Source organism: Acipenser ruthenus, chromosome 13, assembly GCF_902713425.1.
Source record: "Acipenser ruthenus chromosome 13, fAciRut3.2 maternal haplotype, whole genome shotgun sequence".
NCBI classification, from domain to species: domain Eukaryota; kingdom Metazoa; phylum Chordata; class Actinopteri; order Acipenseriformes; family Acipenseridae; genus Acipenser; species Acipenser ruthenus.
The window spans coordinates 39,764,889-39,781,958 of NC_081201.1; the positions used below are offsets into that span (position 1 = coordinate 39,764,889).

Consider the following 17,070-nt stretch of genomic DNA (forward strand, 5'->3'; position numbering starts at 1 on the left):
ATCACAAGAGAAGCTGCTGCTATTCATTTTCACAGACACTCCGCTTCATTCCAGGAAACGAGTTTCACCAGCAGTCCTGTACCAGGGAGTGCTCTGCTGGGGTTGTCTTGCAGTAACTCAGGCCAGGAGGAAGCTGAAGAGAAGCAACTCCATTAAAGTAGTTTGAACAGCGCTTTGTCCAGTTAGCAGGACATTACATTGGGGACGGGGGACACAAGTTACACCCAATTTGGTGTTTTACTAAGCACTGCTTGTTTTTAAGAGTACAGAGATGACATTTTCACTTCTACAGTTAAACGATGCGTGTGGCCAGGCTGACTCTCTGTGGAACGCCTGGGCTCTACTGCACTGCTGTGTAAAAAAAACAAACCTTGACGTGCTTTTAAACACAAAACCACACCAGAGACGCCAACGCCCTGCGAGATGCTTCATAAGCACTCCTCTTCACATCAACTACTGTGAAAGACTGTGATCCGAAATGATTCGTCATAGTGCCTGCATCCTCCTTACTGTGTCACACTGGAAATCTGCACATCCAGTTGAGATGGCGCTTGGGATGAACACTATTGTTCTGAAGTTATTGAGTATTGGTTTCTAGGGATACATGCCTGTCCGTTTCCCTTCATGTTCACACAGAAGCAGAGACTGATTGTAATGAAAGCGATCATGAACGTTATGTAGGATAATGGAGTGGACTGGTTACATTGTGATGATATGCGGTGGGGTCGGTTCAGGCACCTGTCTGTCTTTCATACATTTGAACATGTATCTTGAACACAAGAGCTTCTCCCACATTCTGAAATCACTCATTTACACAATCATGACGCCTCATTTCTCTCTTGGTCTTAAACACCACTTACCCAAATTCAATGAAACCACGCATTGCCATTCCTTATGAAATGCCACTCTATACATATTAAACCACACATTGCCATTCCTTATTAAACTACGCATTGCCATTCCTTATTAAACTACGCATTGCGATTCCTTATTAAACTACGCATTGCCATTCCTTATGATATGCCACTCTATACATAAACCACGCATTGCCATTCCTTATTAAACCACGCATTGCCATTCCTTATTAAACCACGCATTGCGATTCCTTATTAAACTACGCATTGCCATTCCTTATGATATGCCACTCTATACATAAACCACGCATTGCCATTCCTTATTAAACCACGCATTGCCATTCCTTATTAAACTACGCATTGCCATTCCTTATGATATGCCACTCTATACATAAACCACGCATTGCCATTCCTTATTAAACCACGCATTGCCATTCCTTATTAAACTACGCATTGCCATTCCTTATTAAACCACACATTGCCATTCCTTATGATATGCCACTCTATACATAAACCACGCATTGCCATTCCTTATGAAATGCCACTCTATACATAAACCACGCATTGCCATTCCTTATTAAACCACGCATTGCCATTCCTTATGATATGCCACTCTATACATAAACCACGCATTGCCATTCCTTATGATATGCCACTCTATACATAAACCACACATTGCCATTCCTTATGATATGCCACTCTATACATAAACCACACATTGCCATTCCTTATTAAACCACGCATTGCCATTCCTTATTAAACCACGCATTGCCATTCCTTATGATATGCCACTCTATACATGATGTTGATCGGATTCTGAGTTCATGAAGGTGGATGTTTGTTACCGACGCTGACAAGCACCCCAACCCCCCCACCCAAAAAAAAAAAAAAAAAAAACACACACACCACAAATCTGACTTCAAGATTTTTATTTAGATTTTGACAGACCTTTTTTATTATTATTGTTTATTTTATTAAATACATTTTTTTTTATTATTATAATTTTTCCCCTCCCAAAACATTTCATTTTTGGGTTTACTTTTTTTTTGTCATTTCTTTGTTTTTAAACAGTTGTCAAAACTTACACAGCATTTGGGAATGCAAATGTTCAAATACTTTAAATACTGCTACTGCTTCTTTAAAAAAACAAAACTCAGATTACATATTTTTACATTTGACCAGATTCCATTTTTTTTGTTTGTTTTAATATTAGTTTTACAAAACTTCACTTCCATAGAAGGAGTCAGCTTGTAAAAAGAAAAAAGAAACACACATCTGTAGGTATCAGCCAGTCAGCAGCTCTGAGGTATTTCTCTCTCGCTCTCTCTCTACACTCGATGGCCTCAGTGTTGGTGTTACCTCCGCAAACTCTTCTGGGCCTGTTTCAGTAAAGTGTCGAAGTCTAGTGCATCAAACTTGCTTCTTGCAGGAGTGGATTCATAGTCACGATTGGAATCTGAGAGAGAGAGAGAGAGCGAGAGCGAGAGAGAGAGAGAGAGAAAATAAGGTAAAAAGCAGATTAGAAGAAAAACAGACAGATCTTTAGGCACGAGCATGGACTGGGGCAGGTTTATTTTTTGGCATAGTGTAAACAAGGAAGGGTGCACTGAATGAAGTGAACACAGACAGGCTGGGTGCTGTCCTCACTCTCAACAGGATCATGAAACTCAAAGTGCTATACACATCCAGCCAGACTCCTTCAGATCAGCATGCTCACACATCCAGCCAGACTCCTTCAGATCAGCATGCTCACACATCCAGTCAGCCTCCTTCAGATCTGCATGCTCACACAGCCAGCCTCCTTCAGATCAGCATGCTCACACACATCCAGCCAGCCTCCTTCAGATCTGCATGCTCACACAGCCAGACTCCTTCAGATCTGTATGCTCACACATCCAGCCAGCCTCCAACAGATCTGCATGCTCACACACATCCAGCCAGCCTCCTTCAGTTCAGCATGCTCACACACATCCAGCCAGACTCACCCAGATCTGCGTAGCTCATTTTGCAGAACTGCCGGCGACCCCCAAAGCAGAGGTCAAAGGGCAGCTCGTCTGGCTGTCGGAGTTTCTGCCCGTTTTCAATTGCAGCAAACGCGTCGTCTGTGTGTTGGTACGTAACAAAGCCGTAATTATCCCTGGAGAGGAAAAATAAATAAATACAAAACATTCATGTGGATAACCTTGGCGGATGCAGGCAATTAGCACTAATGACTTGCTAAAGGACTAGAACTGGGTAAAGGAAGGTGTAAACATCCCTTCTCAACAGGCTGACGCAGCTAAAGAGACCACAGGGCAAGGTGCAGCATGATAATCCACCCACTCACCCCTCCTCTCTGAAGTGCAGGGCGCACTCCTCGATCTCCCCGTACGTAGAGAAGCGCTCCCTCAGCTCCTTCCTCGTCATGCCACTGCGGATCTTTCCCACGTAGACAACCCGCCTCTCCTCCTGACAGGAGCAAAGAGAAGACCCTGGGTGAGCATGCTGTTGAGCTCAGAATTACACAGGAGCCATTAGAATGCAAAACATGCTCATTCCCTCTCAAGACAGTCCAATAGATTAGAGGGCAGCACCTAGGAGAGCCCTCGAGATCCCCAGGGCAGAGCCCGCCCTCGAGATCCCCAGGGCAGAGCCCGCCCTCGAGATCCCCAGGGCAGAGCCCGCCCTCGAGATCCCCAGGGCAGAGCCCGCCCTCGAGATCCCCAGGGCAGAGCCCGCCCTCGAGATCCCCAGGGCAGAGCCCGCCCTCGAGATCCCCAGGACAGACCCCGCCCTCGAGATCCCCAGGACAGACCCCGCCCGACCACAGGACAGAGCCCTTGCTGTAGGTGCTTCCGAAGCACTTGGCAGTGCCAGGACCTGCTTGCTAGGAAACTCCGAGCCAGAAGCCGAGCAAGCTACTCACAATAGCCTTCTCCTTGCGCTGATTCCTCAACTCCTGCCTGTGGACGCGGTCTCTTGAATTATCATAACTGTAATAGTCATAGCCGGATCTGCAGAGAGAAACAGCGGCACTTTAAAAACCAGCAAGAGTTCTTACAGGATACAGGAACACCCTACATACATCTATCCCCACTATAACCCACAGAGCACATCTCTCCATCTCCACTAAACATCCCTTTAAAACGAGGTGCTGTATCTCAGTGTCCAGCTAAGCGAGCCCCAGCTGCAGACTGCTTACCTGCCGCGGCCGTCCCTCCTCCTGCTGCAGGGAGAGGGGGAGCGGCTCCAGGATCCAGAGCGGGAGCGTGCCGAGGAGCTGGAGCGGCTCCAGGATCCAGAGCGGGAGCTGCAGTACGAGTGCGGTCTCCTCCGCTGCCTGGAGTGAGAGGGGGAGCTGGAGCTGCTTCGGGAACGCCGGGATCTGTACCTGCAGACACACAGACTGGATTAGGAGAGCACAGGAATGTCTTCAGAGTCAGGCTGCACTCTTAACTGAAAATAAACTACATCACATTTCCACCGGTCACAACCGACACAGGGATTCGCAGTCAGTGCTGGTCTACACAATCTGTTTTACTTCAAATCAGGGCTGGGGTTAACAGCTGTTCAATTCTAGGGCTGCAGCAAAGGGTACGAAGGCAGGTTCCAACCTTCCATGGGACTCATTTGCATACATTTACTGGTGACATCACCATAGCTACTTGTATATATTTGATTGAAAATCCTATTTTACAGGAAATCCATATAAATGGAATAAAACACACATTTTAGTTTAGAAATACATTCACGTGCAGTGGACTAAGGCAAAACAAAGCTTTATTTAACAGTTCCAAGCAGGATAGTCAGTCACATTTTACAACAACATGAACTTATGCTTGTCAAGTGACCCCAGAGATTGGTTCTGCCTCCATGAGGATACGAGTCGCTTGCACAGTTTGCATTCAACTTTTTTTTTGGTTGTTTTGGCATTTAACAAAAAAATCCCAAACAGCAGAGGGGTTTCGAGACATTTCTTTCAATACAGCTTAGGCTTTACAGCGCTTTGCTGTCGAGACGGATAAAGAAGAAATGAAAGGTTTGCCTCTGGATAACACGAGCTGGAGGGGCGGGGCGGATGGGGCAGTTTTCAGAATTCATATTTAGTGTCAGTGTATATTTATTATGTTTCAAACATATTCTACCAAAGCACTTCTCTTGCACTGTCTAGTACACTAGGTCTATTCAGGACACCTTTCACTGAAGCGCTACATGTACCCCCAGTGCTTTGGATACCATACCTGCTCCATGTAGAGTTGCTACGTATAAAGGATTTGGTACAATGGTTGTGGATTTTAATACAACAACTTTTGGTTACGTAATATGCATTATACAAATCAAAAGATCGAATTTTGCATGCGAGTGACATTTAATGTGTGACTTATAGTATTCACAGACTGTCAAACGGTTTCTGTTGAGGAAAAAAAAAAAGTGCGTGAATGCCACCTGATGAACCTTCGAAGGTTTAAAACTGCCACCGAACTCCTGGCCAGCGAACAAACCTTCGAAGGTTTAAAACTGCCACCGAACTCCTGGCCAGCGAACAAACCTTCGAAGGTTTAAAACTGCCACCGAACTCCTGGCCAGCGAACAAACCTTCGAAGGTTTAAAACTGCCACCGAACACCTGGCCAGCGAACAAACCTTCGTACACAGCCCTGTTCAATTCTAATTTAAAGATCAATTCCTTCAAAGAAACTGGAATTTATATTTTACAGACAATTGTTGTGGTCGTTCAACAGCTTTCATTGGAAGCCAATTTAGAATTGACTAACAGTGCCTTCAATTGAAGAAATCTGTCTCCACTGTGAGAAGCTCGTTTTAACAGAATACTGCCAATTGCAATTTTGATGAATGATGCTTTGGAATTGATTAAAAGGGAATTGGAGAGGAATTGACCCAGACCCGGACTTCAATCTCAGGTACAATCAGGTCAGGTGATGCTGAAGCTCAGACACACACACACTAAGCCAGGGGCCTCTTACCTCCTCCGTCTCTTGGTCAGTGGCGAGCTGGACCTGGACCCAGACGAATCGGACTCGGAGGAGCTGGATGAGCGTGTGCGGGATCTTCTCCTCGCCCTTCCCCTCTCACTCTTCTCTGGGCTGTAGTGACGAAAGCGCCTGCTGCTTGAGAGCTCTGTGCTGTCCCGGGATGCAGTGTCAGTCTCCAGCCTGCAGGGGGAGGAATCCGGGGACAGCAGGACTGAGCCTGACAGAGTCCTGTGATCCAGCGGCTGGACGGCACATTTTCTAGGGAAGCCTGCAGGAGCACGCTGCTCTATAGGCTTGATTGTAATGCTGCTCTGCTGCTTCACATTCCAGCGTCTTCCCTTCTCCGCGCAGACGGGCTCCGTCCCAGGCAGGCAGTAATCGTGATCTGCAAAGGAAGGGTTCTCACTGTGCAGGCTGGGAGCCGGGCTGCTGGGGAGCTTGGTGCGAGTCTTGCTGTGGGGCAGCGGCCTTGGGTCGATGATCTGGATGGCCTTGGCGGGGGACAGCTTGGGTCCCTCAGGCAGTTTGGGTTTCCTCAGCAGGGAAACAGGAGCCAGGGGCTTCCACATGTGATGGGGAGGTGTGGCAGGAGGGGTCAGACCTGGCGTGAAATCAAATCAACAGAGAGAAAAGTTCAGCCTTTCAAACCCTGCTCAGGGAGACAGAGGAGGTCTTATAATGAGCTTTACATGTGGGAATCGAGTGCTCCCTCACGGTTAGGACGTGACCCGATCACTAACATTTACCCAGAACCAACCCAACAGCAACGATACAGAGTCCAGCAGTGTGGCAATTCTGATACAGACTCCTGCAGTGGCACAGGAGTACGTTTTTAAAAAACTGGGGTGAACAGCACTGAAGTCTAGCAAACAGTATCAGCAGCACATGCATTCCTAATGGGCAGCAGCGTGGATTAGTGGTTAGGGCTCTGGACTCTTGACTGGAGGGTCGTGGGTTCAATCCCAGGTCGGGGACACTGCTGCTGTACCCTTGAGCAAGGTACTTTACCTAGATTGCGCCAGTAAAAACCCAACTGTATAAATAGGAAATTGTATGTAAAAATAATGTGATATCTTGTAACAATTTTAAGTCGCCCTGGATAAGGGCGTCTGCTAAGAAATAAATAATAATAATAATAATAATAATAATAATAATAATAATAATAATAAAGCGACAGGCAGACTGACCCCCCCTTACTCACCGGCAGTGCTGGCCAGGTCCGGTCCGCGCACGCGATCCAACACCTTCCTGTCCACCTGGGGCTCAGAGCTGGAAACAAGCACCAGCCTTGTTACATCACTGCAGTGGAGCACACAGCACCACATTCTCTCTAACACATGCACAGTACTGCTGGTAGGGAGTGACTAATTGAGGCTTTTAACCACACTCTTGCACAGAAGCAGAAACATCTTCTATTTGAACCAGAACAGTGGAAGGCTACGTTTAACACTGAACTGTGGCATTTCCTTTTTGCTGCAAGTCTAATATTAAAAGGATGGAGACTACACTGGGATCCACAGTCCAGTGCTTTTCAGCTGTCAGACGAGAAGTTCACAGCTGACCACCGAACTGCTTCCCAAACGTGAGCTGCCAGTACATTCGTACCACCTTGGGTCAGGGTTACTGGATTTGTTTTCACAAACCCCACCACAACCCAGTCCTATACACTGCACACCTCAGCAGACCCAAGTCAGATTTAGCTGTGCTGGCTACGGTAGGTCCTGGCCACCCTCGTACTAGACCAGCCCGTGCTGTAGGGTAACTCCTGCTTTCATCTCTCCCTCATTACTCACCCCGGGTTTCCTACAGCTGCTGCTCTGCCAGAGACCTCCGGCACACAGTGCTGCTCTTTGGCTGGAAAGAAAGGGAAGGAGTTAAACTCACTGTGGCGTGGGGGGATGGAAGGGCAACAGACTTCCTTGACATGCTTAAAGAAGCATTTAGCAAAAGAGGGTTTGGGCAAGCGGGCCGACATATTTGCATGTAAATGCCCACTGACACTTATACATACAACGCTACAGTCTGCAGTCGCACACACAGCTATTTCCACACAGACATTTAAACAACACCGACCCAAACTAGTGTGGCCAGACTTCACAATGAAGAGTTAAAAGGAATTTGCCGACGGGACAGAATTTCAACAGTTTAGCCACTGTGAGCACATCAACAGCAGCTTCTCTTAAAGAGACAGCACAAGTTAGGGGCCGAGCAGAATTACATGCCAAGCTTCAACCAACCCAGCGGAACCAGGCTCTGAGATCACCAGCTGCTTCTGCACACTACAGAAGAGCACGATGAGCTCCTGGGAAAGCAGCTGGCTTAGCGCCCACAATTCCAGTTCGCTTTTCTCTTCCGTCGGTATCATTCAGGAAAAACCCAAACCGCTGCACCCCTATTACAGATAACTCCTGCGTTTAAAAACTCGAAAATGCACCAACACTTACCTTGAGTCTCTTCAAACTGTTCCAGCAAGCTTGTCAGGTCAGAGGCCTGAATACCTTTCAAAGAACAAAAGCAATCCATGTGTCAGCACCAAAAAGAGCTTTACTGAAAGCCATGTGATCTAGTGAAGAGCTGCCGATGCAATGGAGGTGAGGGAGCAAGTCCAGGAAAATATCCTGAAATATCCATGGACCATGCAAGACTGAGTGGACAGGTCAGACCCAGGAATTCTCTCATAGAGACGTAACAGAAGTGGTTTAGATTACCACTTACCTCACACACCACAAAGATGTGCAGATCACTCACCTATTTCACTGGTAAAGGCTTGAATGAGATCTTCAGTGGGACTCTTCACCACTGCAGTAAGTGGCTGGGCTATAGCTGGTCTCAGTGGAGCAGAATCCACACTGGCAGCTTTCCTCTGGGCTGGGGGGCATGGCGTGGGAAGCCTTGATCCCTGGGCTGGGGGGCATGGCGTGGGAACTCTTGACCCCTGGGCTGAGGGGCATGGTGGGGGAACCCTTGACCCCTGGGCTGGGGGGCATGGCGGGGGAACCCTTGATCCGGGTTGCTTGTGTTCCACAGTGTTCAGGGATGTCAGTGCAGCTCTTCCCCCAGGTGCTCGCGCTGCAGGGACTCCAATCTCAGGTTGCTGAACTGAAGCCTTCGGTAAACTGGGTCTGGGTCGTGGCTGATGGACTCCCACAGCGGTCTGGGTTGCTGGTTCGCAGTGAACTTGAATGCTGTTCGGATGTGCCATTGCCTTAGGGAGCTGCTGGGGACTCATGATTAACTGGCTGTCAGACGTCATTTGTGGTTTATGGAAAGACGCTACGGAGGTGGCATTCAGGAGTAGTGGTGTCCTCCCATCACACTGCACATCCCGTTCAATAGGAGGCGATGTGGAGTCCTGGGGGGCATAAAACAGCAGGCTTTGGCCATTGGCTATAGTGGGATTCTGTAAAGCATCACTGGCAGCAGCAACATTCTGCACACAAGGAGCTTTCAAAGCAGCGCCAGACGCAACAGGCAGGGCTGTTCCAGCTCGGGGGCGGCAGCGAGGATCTACAGGGGAAGGTCCTAATCCTGGCACGGCATGTTTTGTCAGGTGGATGGCAGGCCTGCTGGGGGCCACTCTCATGCCCGGCGGAACCAGCAGGGCCTCCGGTGTTGGAGGAACCCCGGGCCCCATTGGGGGCCAGGCAGACCCCGTCTTTGTGGGCGGCTGGTCTGCTTTTCTCTGGGTGGTTGGCGCAGGCTCTGGTAAGCAGGGGATGGGTGGCAGCTCCCTGGGGAGCTCCGGCAGGGTGGGCCACTTCATGCTCTGGTCCTGGACCTTCTCCACAGGCGCGGGCTGCTTCTTCTGCCGGAGGAGCCGGTACTGCTCCAGGCTGAGCATTCTCGGTTTAGGATCCTTCTGTTCCTGGATTGAGGAACCTCCTGTCGGGGTTGCCTCCGATTTTGGGGGGGTGCTTTCCCCCTGTGGGGGGGTAGATGGGCTTGGACCCTCGGGCTCCTGTACTGCTGCGCTGGTCACAGCAGAGCTGGGTGCTGTCACAAGCCCTGGGCTGGGCTGCGGCGCCGCAGGTAACCCTTGCTGTCTGTGGGTTTTGACCCCAGTCAGTGTCTGTGAAACAGCACAACTTTTCTTGGTGCTCCTTTGCTTTGCTGCCAGTGGCGTAGTGTTGGCTTTTAATGCCATCTCTCCGGTTTTAGCTCGGCACCGGGTCTGGACACAGCTTTCCCGGGTGGACTGCAATCTGGAACTCTCAAGCTGGCGAGCCAGAAAATGCGATTCTTTGAGGGTAGCGGCACCAGAAGTAACAGATTGTGTAGGAGGAGGCTGGCAAACATCGATGACCTCTTCCTCCTCCCCCACCTCCTCTCTCGGGCGGCTCTTCGGTTTGTCCTCCCGAACCCCTCCCCCTGGACCTGCTCTGCTCTTCCGTTTCTTCCTCCGACTGGATGCTCGTCTTTCCGGGCTCTGGCCCTTTGGTCTTTCCTCGGCAACCTTCTCTTCAACTTCGATGCCAGCGCCAACGTCTGGCTGTGTGTCCTGCTTGGGATGAGCCTCTATCCCAGGAGCCTCTGAGCTCCGACATTCCTCTTCTGGGTGAGAAGATTGTTCCATCGATTCTGCCAAACCGTCTCCTGAATCCGCCATCAGAATTCCAAGCTCTGGAAAGCCAGCAATGAGACCTTCCGGCTCCTCTCCCTCCACGATCTCCAGCACCAGCCCCCCGTTGGCAATTATTTGCTCACTCTCTTCGTCTCCTGGCTCCAGGCACACAGTCAGGCAGTAGGGGTGCATGTACTTGACCAGGTCATTGATGGTGAAGCTCTGTGGATTCAATACACACTCTGAGCTGGCCTCGAAGGTCAAGGGGATCCCCAGCTGTGGTCGAGCAGGTGAGGACGGGTCCCCGTCACTCTCTGAAGACCCCTGGGCAGGGCTGCTGGCCTCTCCCTCCTCCTCCTCTCCGTCGCTCCTTTGCAGGGCTGTGTTCTTGGTTTCCACACTGAAGTGGCCCCTAGTCACAGCTCCGCGGGGTGCAGTCCTTGCTTTCCCACGTGGACCATCAGCCCGGGGCTTCCCAAATCCTTCCAGGAAGGACTCCCATTGTCTGTCAGGAGCTCCATTCTCCACCTGGGAAAAAAACAAAGTGGAAGAACAAATATCCCTCGACATTGCAGATGTCAGGAGCAAACCTAAACTCCCAGGACGTGGAGTAACTTCTTGCACTACATGTTAATGCAAGGTTTCCTCATTAAACCACAGGACAGAACGAATCACAATGAGATCACTGTCTTCAGCAATCTCTTCTACATTTACATTTGCAGGAAATCTGCATGATTAACTGGAATCATTAAATGCTGTTAGCCAAGAGTAAAAGGGGTAATGTCAGCTCTGATTTTACAAACCCAGGCTTGCGGCTTGCTGCTCACAAACCCAGGCTTGCTGCTCACAAACCCAGGCTTGCTGCTCACAAACCCAGGCGGTCCGGTACAGATATTCAGATCTCCTCACCTGCACAGTGCTGCTGGAGGAGACAGGTTTGGGTCTCCGCAGGTCCTCAAGGTTGAGAGTCTCATGCTCAGGGGGAGACCTGGCCAGGCTCAGGAGTCGTCTCAGCTGAAAGACGGAAGAGAAAGGAGATTTAGATCAGCCTTCAGTCTGGACCCTTCACTGCATATTTACTGTGTTCTCCAGCCTCACCAAGCAGTACAGTGGTGGAAACATTACCACCTTCTGATAGATGGGCTGGGAGTGCTAGGGGTCCCCACAGATCTGCAGCTGGGAAAGTGAACAAACAGGAGCTGACAATGCAGGTCTCTTCAGCATTCCTACCCCAGTGCTGTTCATTAAGACAGAGCTTCTGAAATGCACCGGGCACCTGCATCAACTCAGAAGTGCCCTTACCGGGGAGCTGTCCCTTTCTTTATTGGAAGTGAAGAGCTCCGAATCGGGGAGAGTGTCGAACGGTGATAAATTCTCATCGTCCACACTGTCTAGAATCTCCGTGAGAGCAGTCAGCAGTGTAGCTTCGCCTTCCTCATCCAGGTGGCTTTTAGTCTGGGAAAAAAAAAAAAAAAAAAAATGAACAATTCCCATTCAATACTCATATATACGGTCTACGTTGCTTTATCGGGAGATGTAAAAATGTCCTGAATAAGTGGCTGTCCCAATTAAATGTGAGCCATTTCTAAATAAATAAAAATAATGAAATTACATCACATCATCATTAAATGTTAAATACATCATTTAAAATACATGTTTTATTCTAAAACAAAATAAAAAATTGCACCTTCAAGAGTTCAACGTGGTTTATGCAATTTACACAAGTCACAGCGTGATCATTTACTCCCTGCACTGTTCATTTAAAAATAACGTATCCCAATTAAACTAAGTGACGCCCCAATTAAAACGACAAACAGCATTGGGAAGAACCGTCTCCCAGAGTTGTAACCCATTAAAGCAGGAATCCTGATTATCAGTATCCCAATTAGGCAGCACAGACTGTACTGTGTGTGTAAAATATATATATTATATATATATATATATTAGTGTGCTATATATGGGAACGCTCCCAATTTTACTCTGTAAATCAGAAAGGTTCCCAGGTGTTTTTGTCCATATCTCCACTACAAACACGTCATAAAACAATGAGATTTCTATGTCCTCTGCTCGTTCTTTCAGTTCAACAATTGCTTCTGAATTGCTGTTTCAAGGGGCCAGCAAAAAAGAAAGGGAGGGTGAGGGTTAGACGCTCACCTCACTGGATGGAGATAATGGGTCAGGGGTAGGTATATGGGTGGGGTTAGACGCTCACCTCACTGATGGTGGAGGAGTCTTCCAGGATGGAGATAATGGGTTAGGGGTAGGTTTATGGGTGGGGTTAGACGCTCACCTCTCTGTGGAGGAGTCTTCCAGGATGGAGATAATGGGTTAGGGGTAGGGGTAGGTTTATGGATGAGGTTAGACGCTCACCTCTCTGATGGTGGAGGAGTCTTCCAGGATGGAGATAATGGGATAGGGGTAGGGGTAGGTTTATGGGTGGGGTTAGACGCTCACCTCTCTGTGGAGGAGTCTTCCAGGATGGAGATAATGGGTCAGGGGTAGGGGTAGGTTTATGGATGAGGTTAGACGCTCACCTCACTGTGGAGGAGTCTTCCAGGATGGAGATAATGGGTTAGGGGTAGGGGTAGGTTTATGGGTGGGGTTAGACGCTCACCTCACTGATGATGGAGGAGTCTTCCAGGATGGAGATAATGGGTTAGGGGTAGGGGTAGGTTTATGGGTGGGGTTAGACGCTCACCTCACTGATGGAGGAGTCTTCCAGGATGGAGATAATGGACGGGTCAAGGCAGCCGTGAAAGGATTCCAGGATCTCTCCCTCATCCAGATTATTCAGGTCAAGATTGTGGAGGCCACTGCTGGACAAAGAGCCTCCCAGCACCTCGCTCTGCACAAGAGAAGAGGGACAGGCTGACTCAGTAACAGGAAACGCACATATACATATATATATACACACACACACACACACACACACACACACACGCAGAGGCAGGCCTCGCACTTGACACAATTGGTTCCTGAAAGTCGTGTTGTAAGTTGAAGCATCGTAAGTCGAAGCATATTTTCCCATAGGAATAATGTTATAAATTGGGGTTACGTTCCTGACTCTTTGGCCAGATAATACATTTATACAAAACCGACCCGTTATATTGTACTCATGCAAATATTTAATTAACTCTGGACACTCAGCCCGTTGATTTCGGGGTGCCGGCGCTCCGGTGGTTACGCTCATATTACTCTGGCTTGTTTGAAAGTAAAGAGTCAGGGCTTTCAATTATGTGTTTGTTCAGCGTGTGTGTGCGATACTCCTAGCCAGAAATATGAGCGCATGAAGTTAAGCCTCTCATCATGAGTTCACAGCTTAGGTTTCGTTTGGAGTCCATTACTCTGATCAGACATTAAGGGCAATTAAATTCTAAAAAAAACCAAAAAAACAAACACAGTTACATGCATAAAAAACAAAATGCTAAGAGATTGAGTCCGGGGACCACGACAGGTACTGTGGATCCAGTGTAGAGGTAACAAGCTCAGAGGAGTCTTTATTAAACGCAGTAAAACCAGGGCATGGATCAAGCCGCTATGGGTGTACAGTTCAATTATTATTATTTGTTTATTTAGCAGACGCCTTTATCCAGTTATTACAGAGACTAGGGTGTGTGAACTATGCATCAGCTGCAGAGTCACTTACAATTACGTCTCACCTGAAAGACGGAGCACAAGGAGGTTAAGTGACTTGCTCAGGGTCACACAATGAGTCAGTGGCTGAGGTGGGATTTGAACCGGGGACCTCCTGGTTACAAGCCCTTTTCTTTAACCACTGGACCACACAGCCTCCTTATGAAATCGACAGTTGCTTTTGAAAACGTTATGAAAAATAAACACTTCCAATAACTATGGTGCGCTGCTAGGACCCTGTAACGTTGTGTTGTTCATCTCGCCACTTACCAACCACGTGGAAACCATGCTGACGTAAAACTAAACAACGTACTCCATCCTACAGAATACTATATACACATTATATATATATATATATATATATATACACACACTTTTTTTTTTAAAGCCAGCTGTTAGCATACATATCAAACCGTCAAGCCTTACAGAAATAAATAGAAAACCCAACAAAGATTAACAAACATGAACACGTGTGAATGTATTCTGCGGTTCCCGTGCCAGGAATGGAGAGAAACGCGGACACACCCTGCATGAACTCAGCGACAATTCGACAGCAATGAAACAAACCACTTGTAAAACCTGAGCCATTCCTTCCTGCTGTAAAACACCGAAAAACAAAACTCCCTGTGCAGTGTGCAGGTATGCGAGCTATTACTGTCCTGTCGAAAGAAAAACAGTGCGGCTAAGTGGGTTAGATTTAAAATCAAGACACCACTTTGTAAAATACTGCGATCTATACGCAGGGTGACTAAACCTCTTCACACAGACATCGACACCCTAAGAATAAAACGTGAAATCATTACACAGTAATAAGAACAACTAGTCACCACTGAACATGCATGTCCGCCTGCTATCCCGAAATCCACGCCGGCAGGACATACCCACGTGTTTGCACTTCAACAAACCCGAGCAGCAGAACGGACGGGCTCAAAATAGGGTTCAAAACTATGACATTTGCATTAAGAGTTTAGTGTAAACGTCCTCGTTGATGGGGTGTATGTTTATTTAATGATGCAAACCACCGCAATCCTGGGTCCATTGTTTCATCAAACGGGCCTGCCCGTCTTACCGAACACGTTAGTCCCACGTGCTTACACTGCAAAGCAAGTCCCTGTGTTTGCAAGACGAGTGGGAATACGATCGAAATGTTGAGTTAGTCCGAACTGTCGGGTATATATCTGTACAGATATAACTGCGCAATCTGCCATTGCACATCATTTAAACACATGGCTAGCGCATGGGATCTGACAAGGGCTGCGTGTCGGGATCCCCGCTACACTACTGTAAACAGAACATAAAGACATCCATCCACGTGTATTTAAAAAGAGAATCGACCCCTTTGCTTCAGTAACAAACTGTACATTCACCTTCATATTATGCCGCAACAACCCACGTGGTACTGACTCAATAAATCAATCAATCAATCAGAAGTACTTCATGGTTAGGGCCAGAGAGAAAGCACGTTTATAACGAAGCTTTCCAGCACTTTAAAACACAAATACTGGACATTCAAACGGCTTCAGGGAGTACCAGGTATGACCATGATTCAAATCGTTAGTTCTTGTGATTTAAATCACAGTACAGTAATGACAAGGCCTTAATATGGACACGGGATAACTAGCATAAACGAGCCGTGCGTGTGATTATATATATATATATATATATATATATATATATATATATAACATGTGTTAAACTGGAGAAAAAGCAAAAAAAAAAAAAAAAAGTAATTGCAAAAACAACAACTTTCCCTTTCTTTCACTGACGTACGCTTGTTTTGCTCACCACACAAAAAAACCTTCCAAAGAAGTTTCCTGACAGTCTGGTTAACTCAACTAAAGCGTCTCTTATTACCACGTGCATACTCCTTGCAACACATTCCAACAGACCACAGATTCAAACACAAAAAGCGGCACGCTGATATTCTTCTTTCTTCCATTTTACCCTGCCTAGGCTAGCCAGCAGTACATCCACGTGTCACTCGCCAGCTAGCTATCCCCAGATACAAACCCTGGAGCGCTGTCTTCTAACATGCGAGCAAGTCGCCTGCTACTGGTTTATACAGATCTAGCATCCCGTTACCTCGTCCAGACTGTATGTAGTGAAAAATTCCATAGTGCCGGTGCTCAACATCTCCTCTCCTGCTCCCCACCGCACCGCCATCTTACTCTGCCTGCTCTCTGACTGATCATACAGCACCGAGCCGCGAACACGTGGTACTGCCGGCTAGACCCTCACAGAGGCCAGGGGTTACACCCGCCCACACCATGTGGGCAAGGAGAGGCGGGAGCCATCTTTTTTTTATTTAGTGTCCGTCAAAAAAAAAAAAAAAGTGTTTTCTTAATAATACAATACAAACGGTACATGTTAAAATGATGAGTAAATATAGTGCTGCAGTGTTTAATTAAAGAAACAGCAGAGGTGAGATCTGAACACGTGTTGTCACAAGAACTTGTATAAGCTGTATACAGAATTAACTCGGGAAAGGCACTGTTTGGCGGTGCCAGTTGCATGATACACTACAACCCCGCTGGAACGAAGATGCGATTTATCGATTCTGTATAACAACCCATTTTTGATACCTGTTTTTTAAACCGATTATTGAAGAACGTATATGTGTTAATTTTGCATTGACTGTTCCCATTGCAGTCAATCCTTTCTGGGCTCCAGGCACTCGGCCCTGTCTTAGCTCCGCCCATGTATGACATCATTGTCCTATTTCTGCAGCGGCTGACGTGTCTACAGAGGCGGCTACTATCAGTGTACAGTGAGGACGCATGTGTGCCTTTTTCATTCAACCCACAGTAAATTAACTATGTCATGTTTTATACTCTGCCAATTCATTTCCTTTTTTTAAAATTCAGTATCCTTTATATGTTTATTTAAATATTTAATATAAAAATGCTTTTAAGTAAACAAAACAAACAAAAATCTAAAAACCGTTGTGTGGCAAATAAACATTTTACAACTTAAAATAACGTATTTTTTAATATATATATATATATATATATATATATATATATATATATATATATATATATATATATATA

The 17,070-nt window shown here is 47.1% G+C and overlaps 1 protein-coding gene across 1 annotated transcript; it reads right to left on the reverse strand.

The window, feature by feature from the left end:
* Positions 1–1,766: 1,766 nt before the first annotated feature.
* On the reverse strand, positions 1,767–16,284 carry pprc1 (PPARG related coactivator 1). Its single transcript, XM_058985415.1, has 14 exons — positions 16,103–16,284; positions 13,086–13,232; positions 11,690–11,842; positions 11,297–11,401; positions 8,575–10,915; positions 8,271–8,324; positions 7,620–7,680; positions 7,028–7,095; positions 5,818–6,427; positions 4,036–4,224; positions 3,760–3,847; positions 3,181–3,302; positions 2,840–2,991; positions 1,767–2,310 (listed from the first exon to the last, which is right to left on the reverse strand). The coding sequence occupies exons 1-14, from the start codon at positions 16,181–16,183 to the stop codon at positions 2,210–2,212; spliced, it is 4,272 nt and encodes a 1,423-aa protein (XP_058841398.1). The 5' UTR covers positions 16,184–16,284; the 3' UTR covers positions 1,767–2,209.
* Between the last annotated feature and the right edge of the window lie 786 nt (positions 16,285–17,070).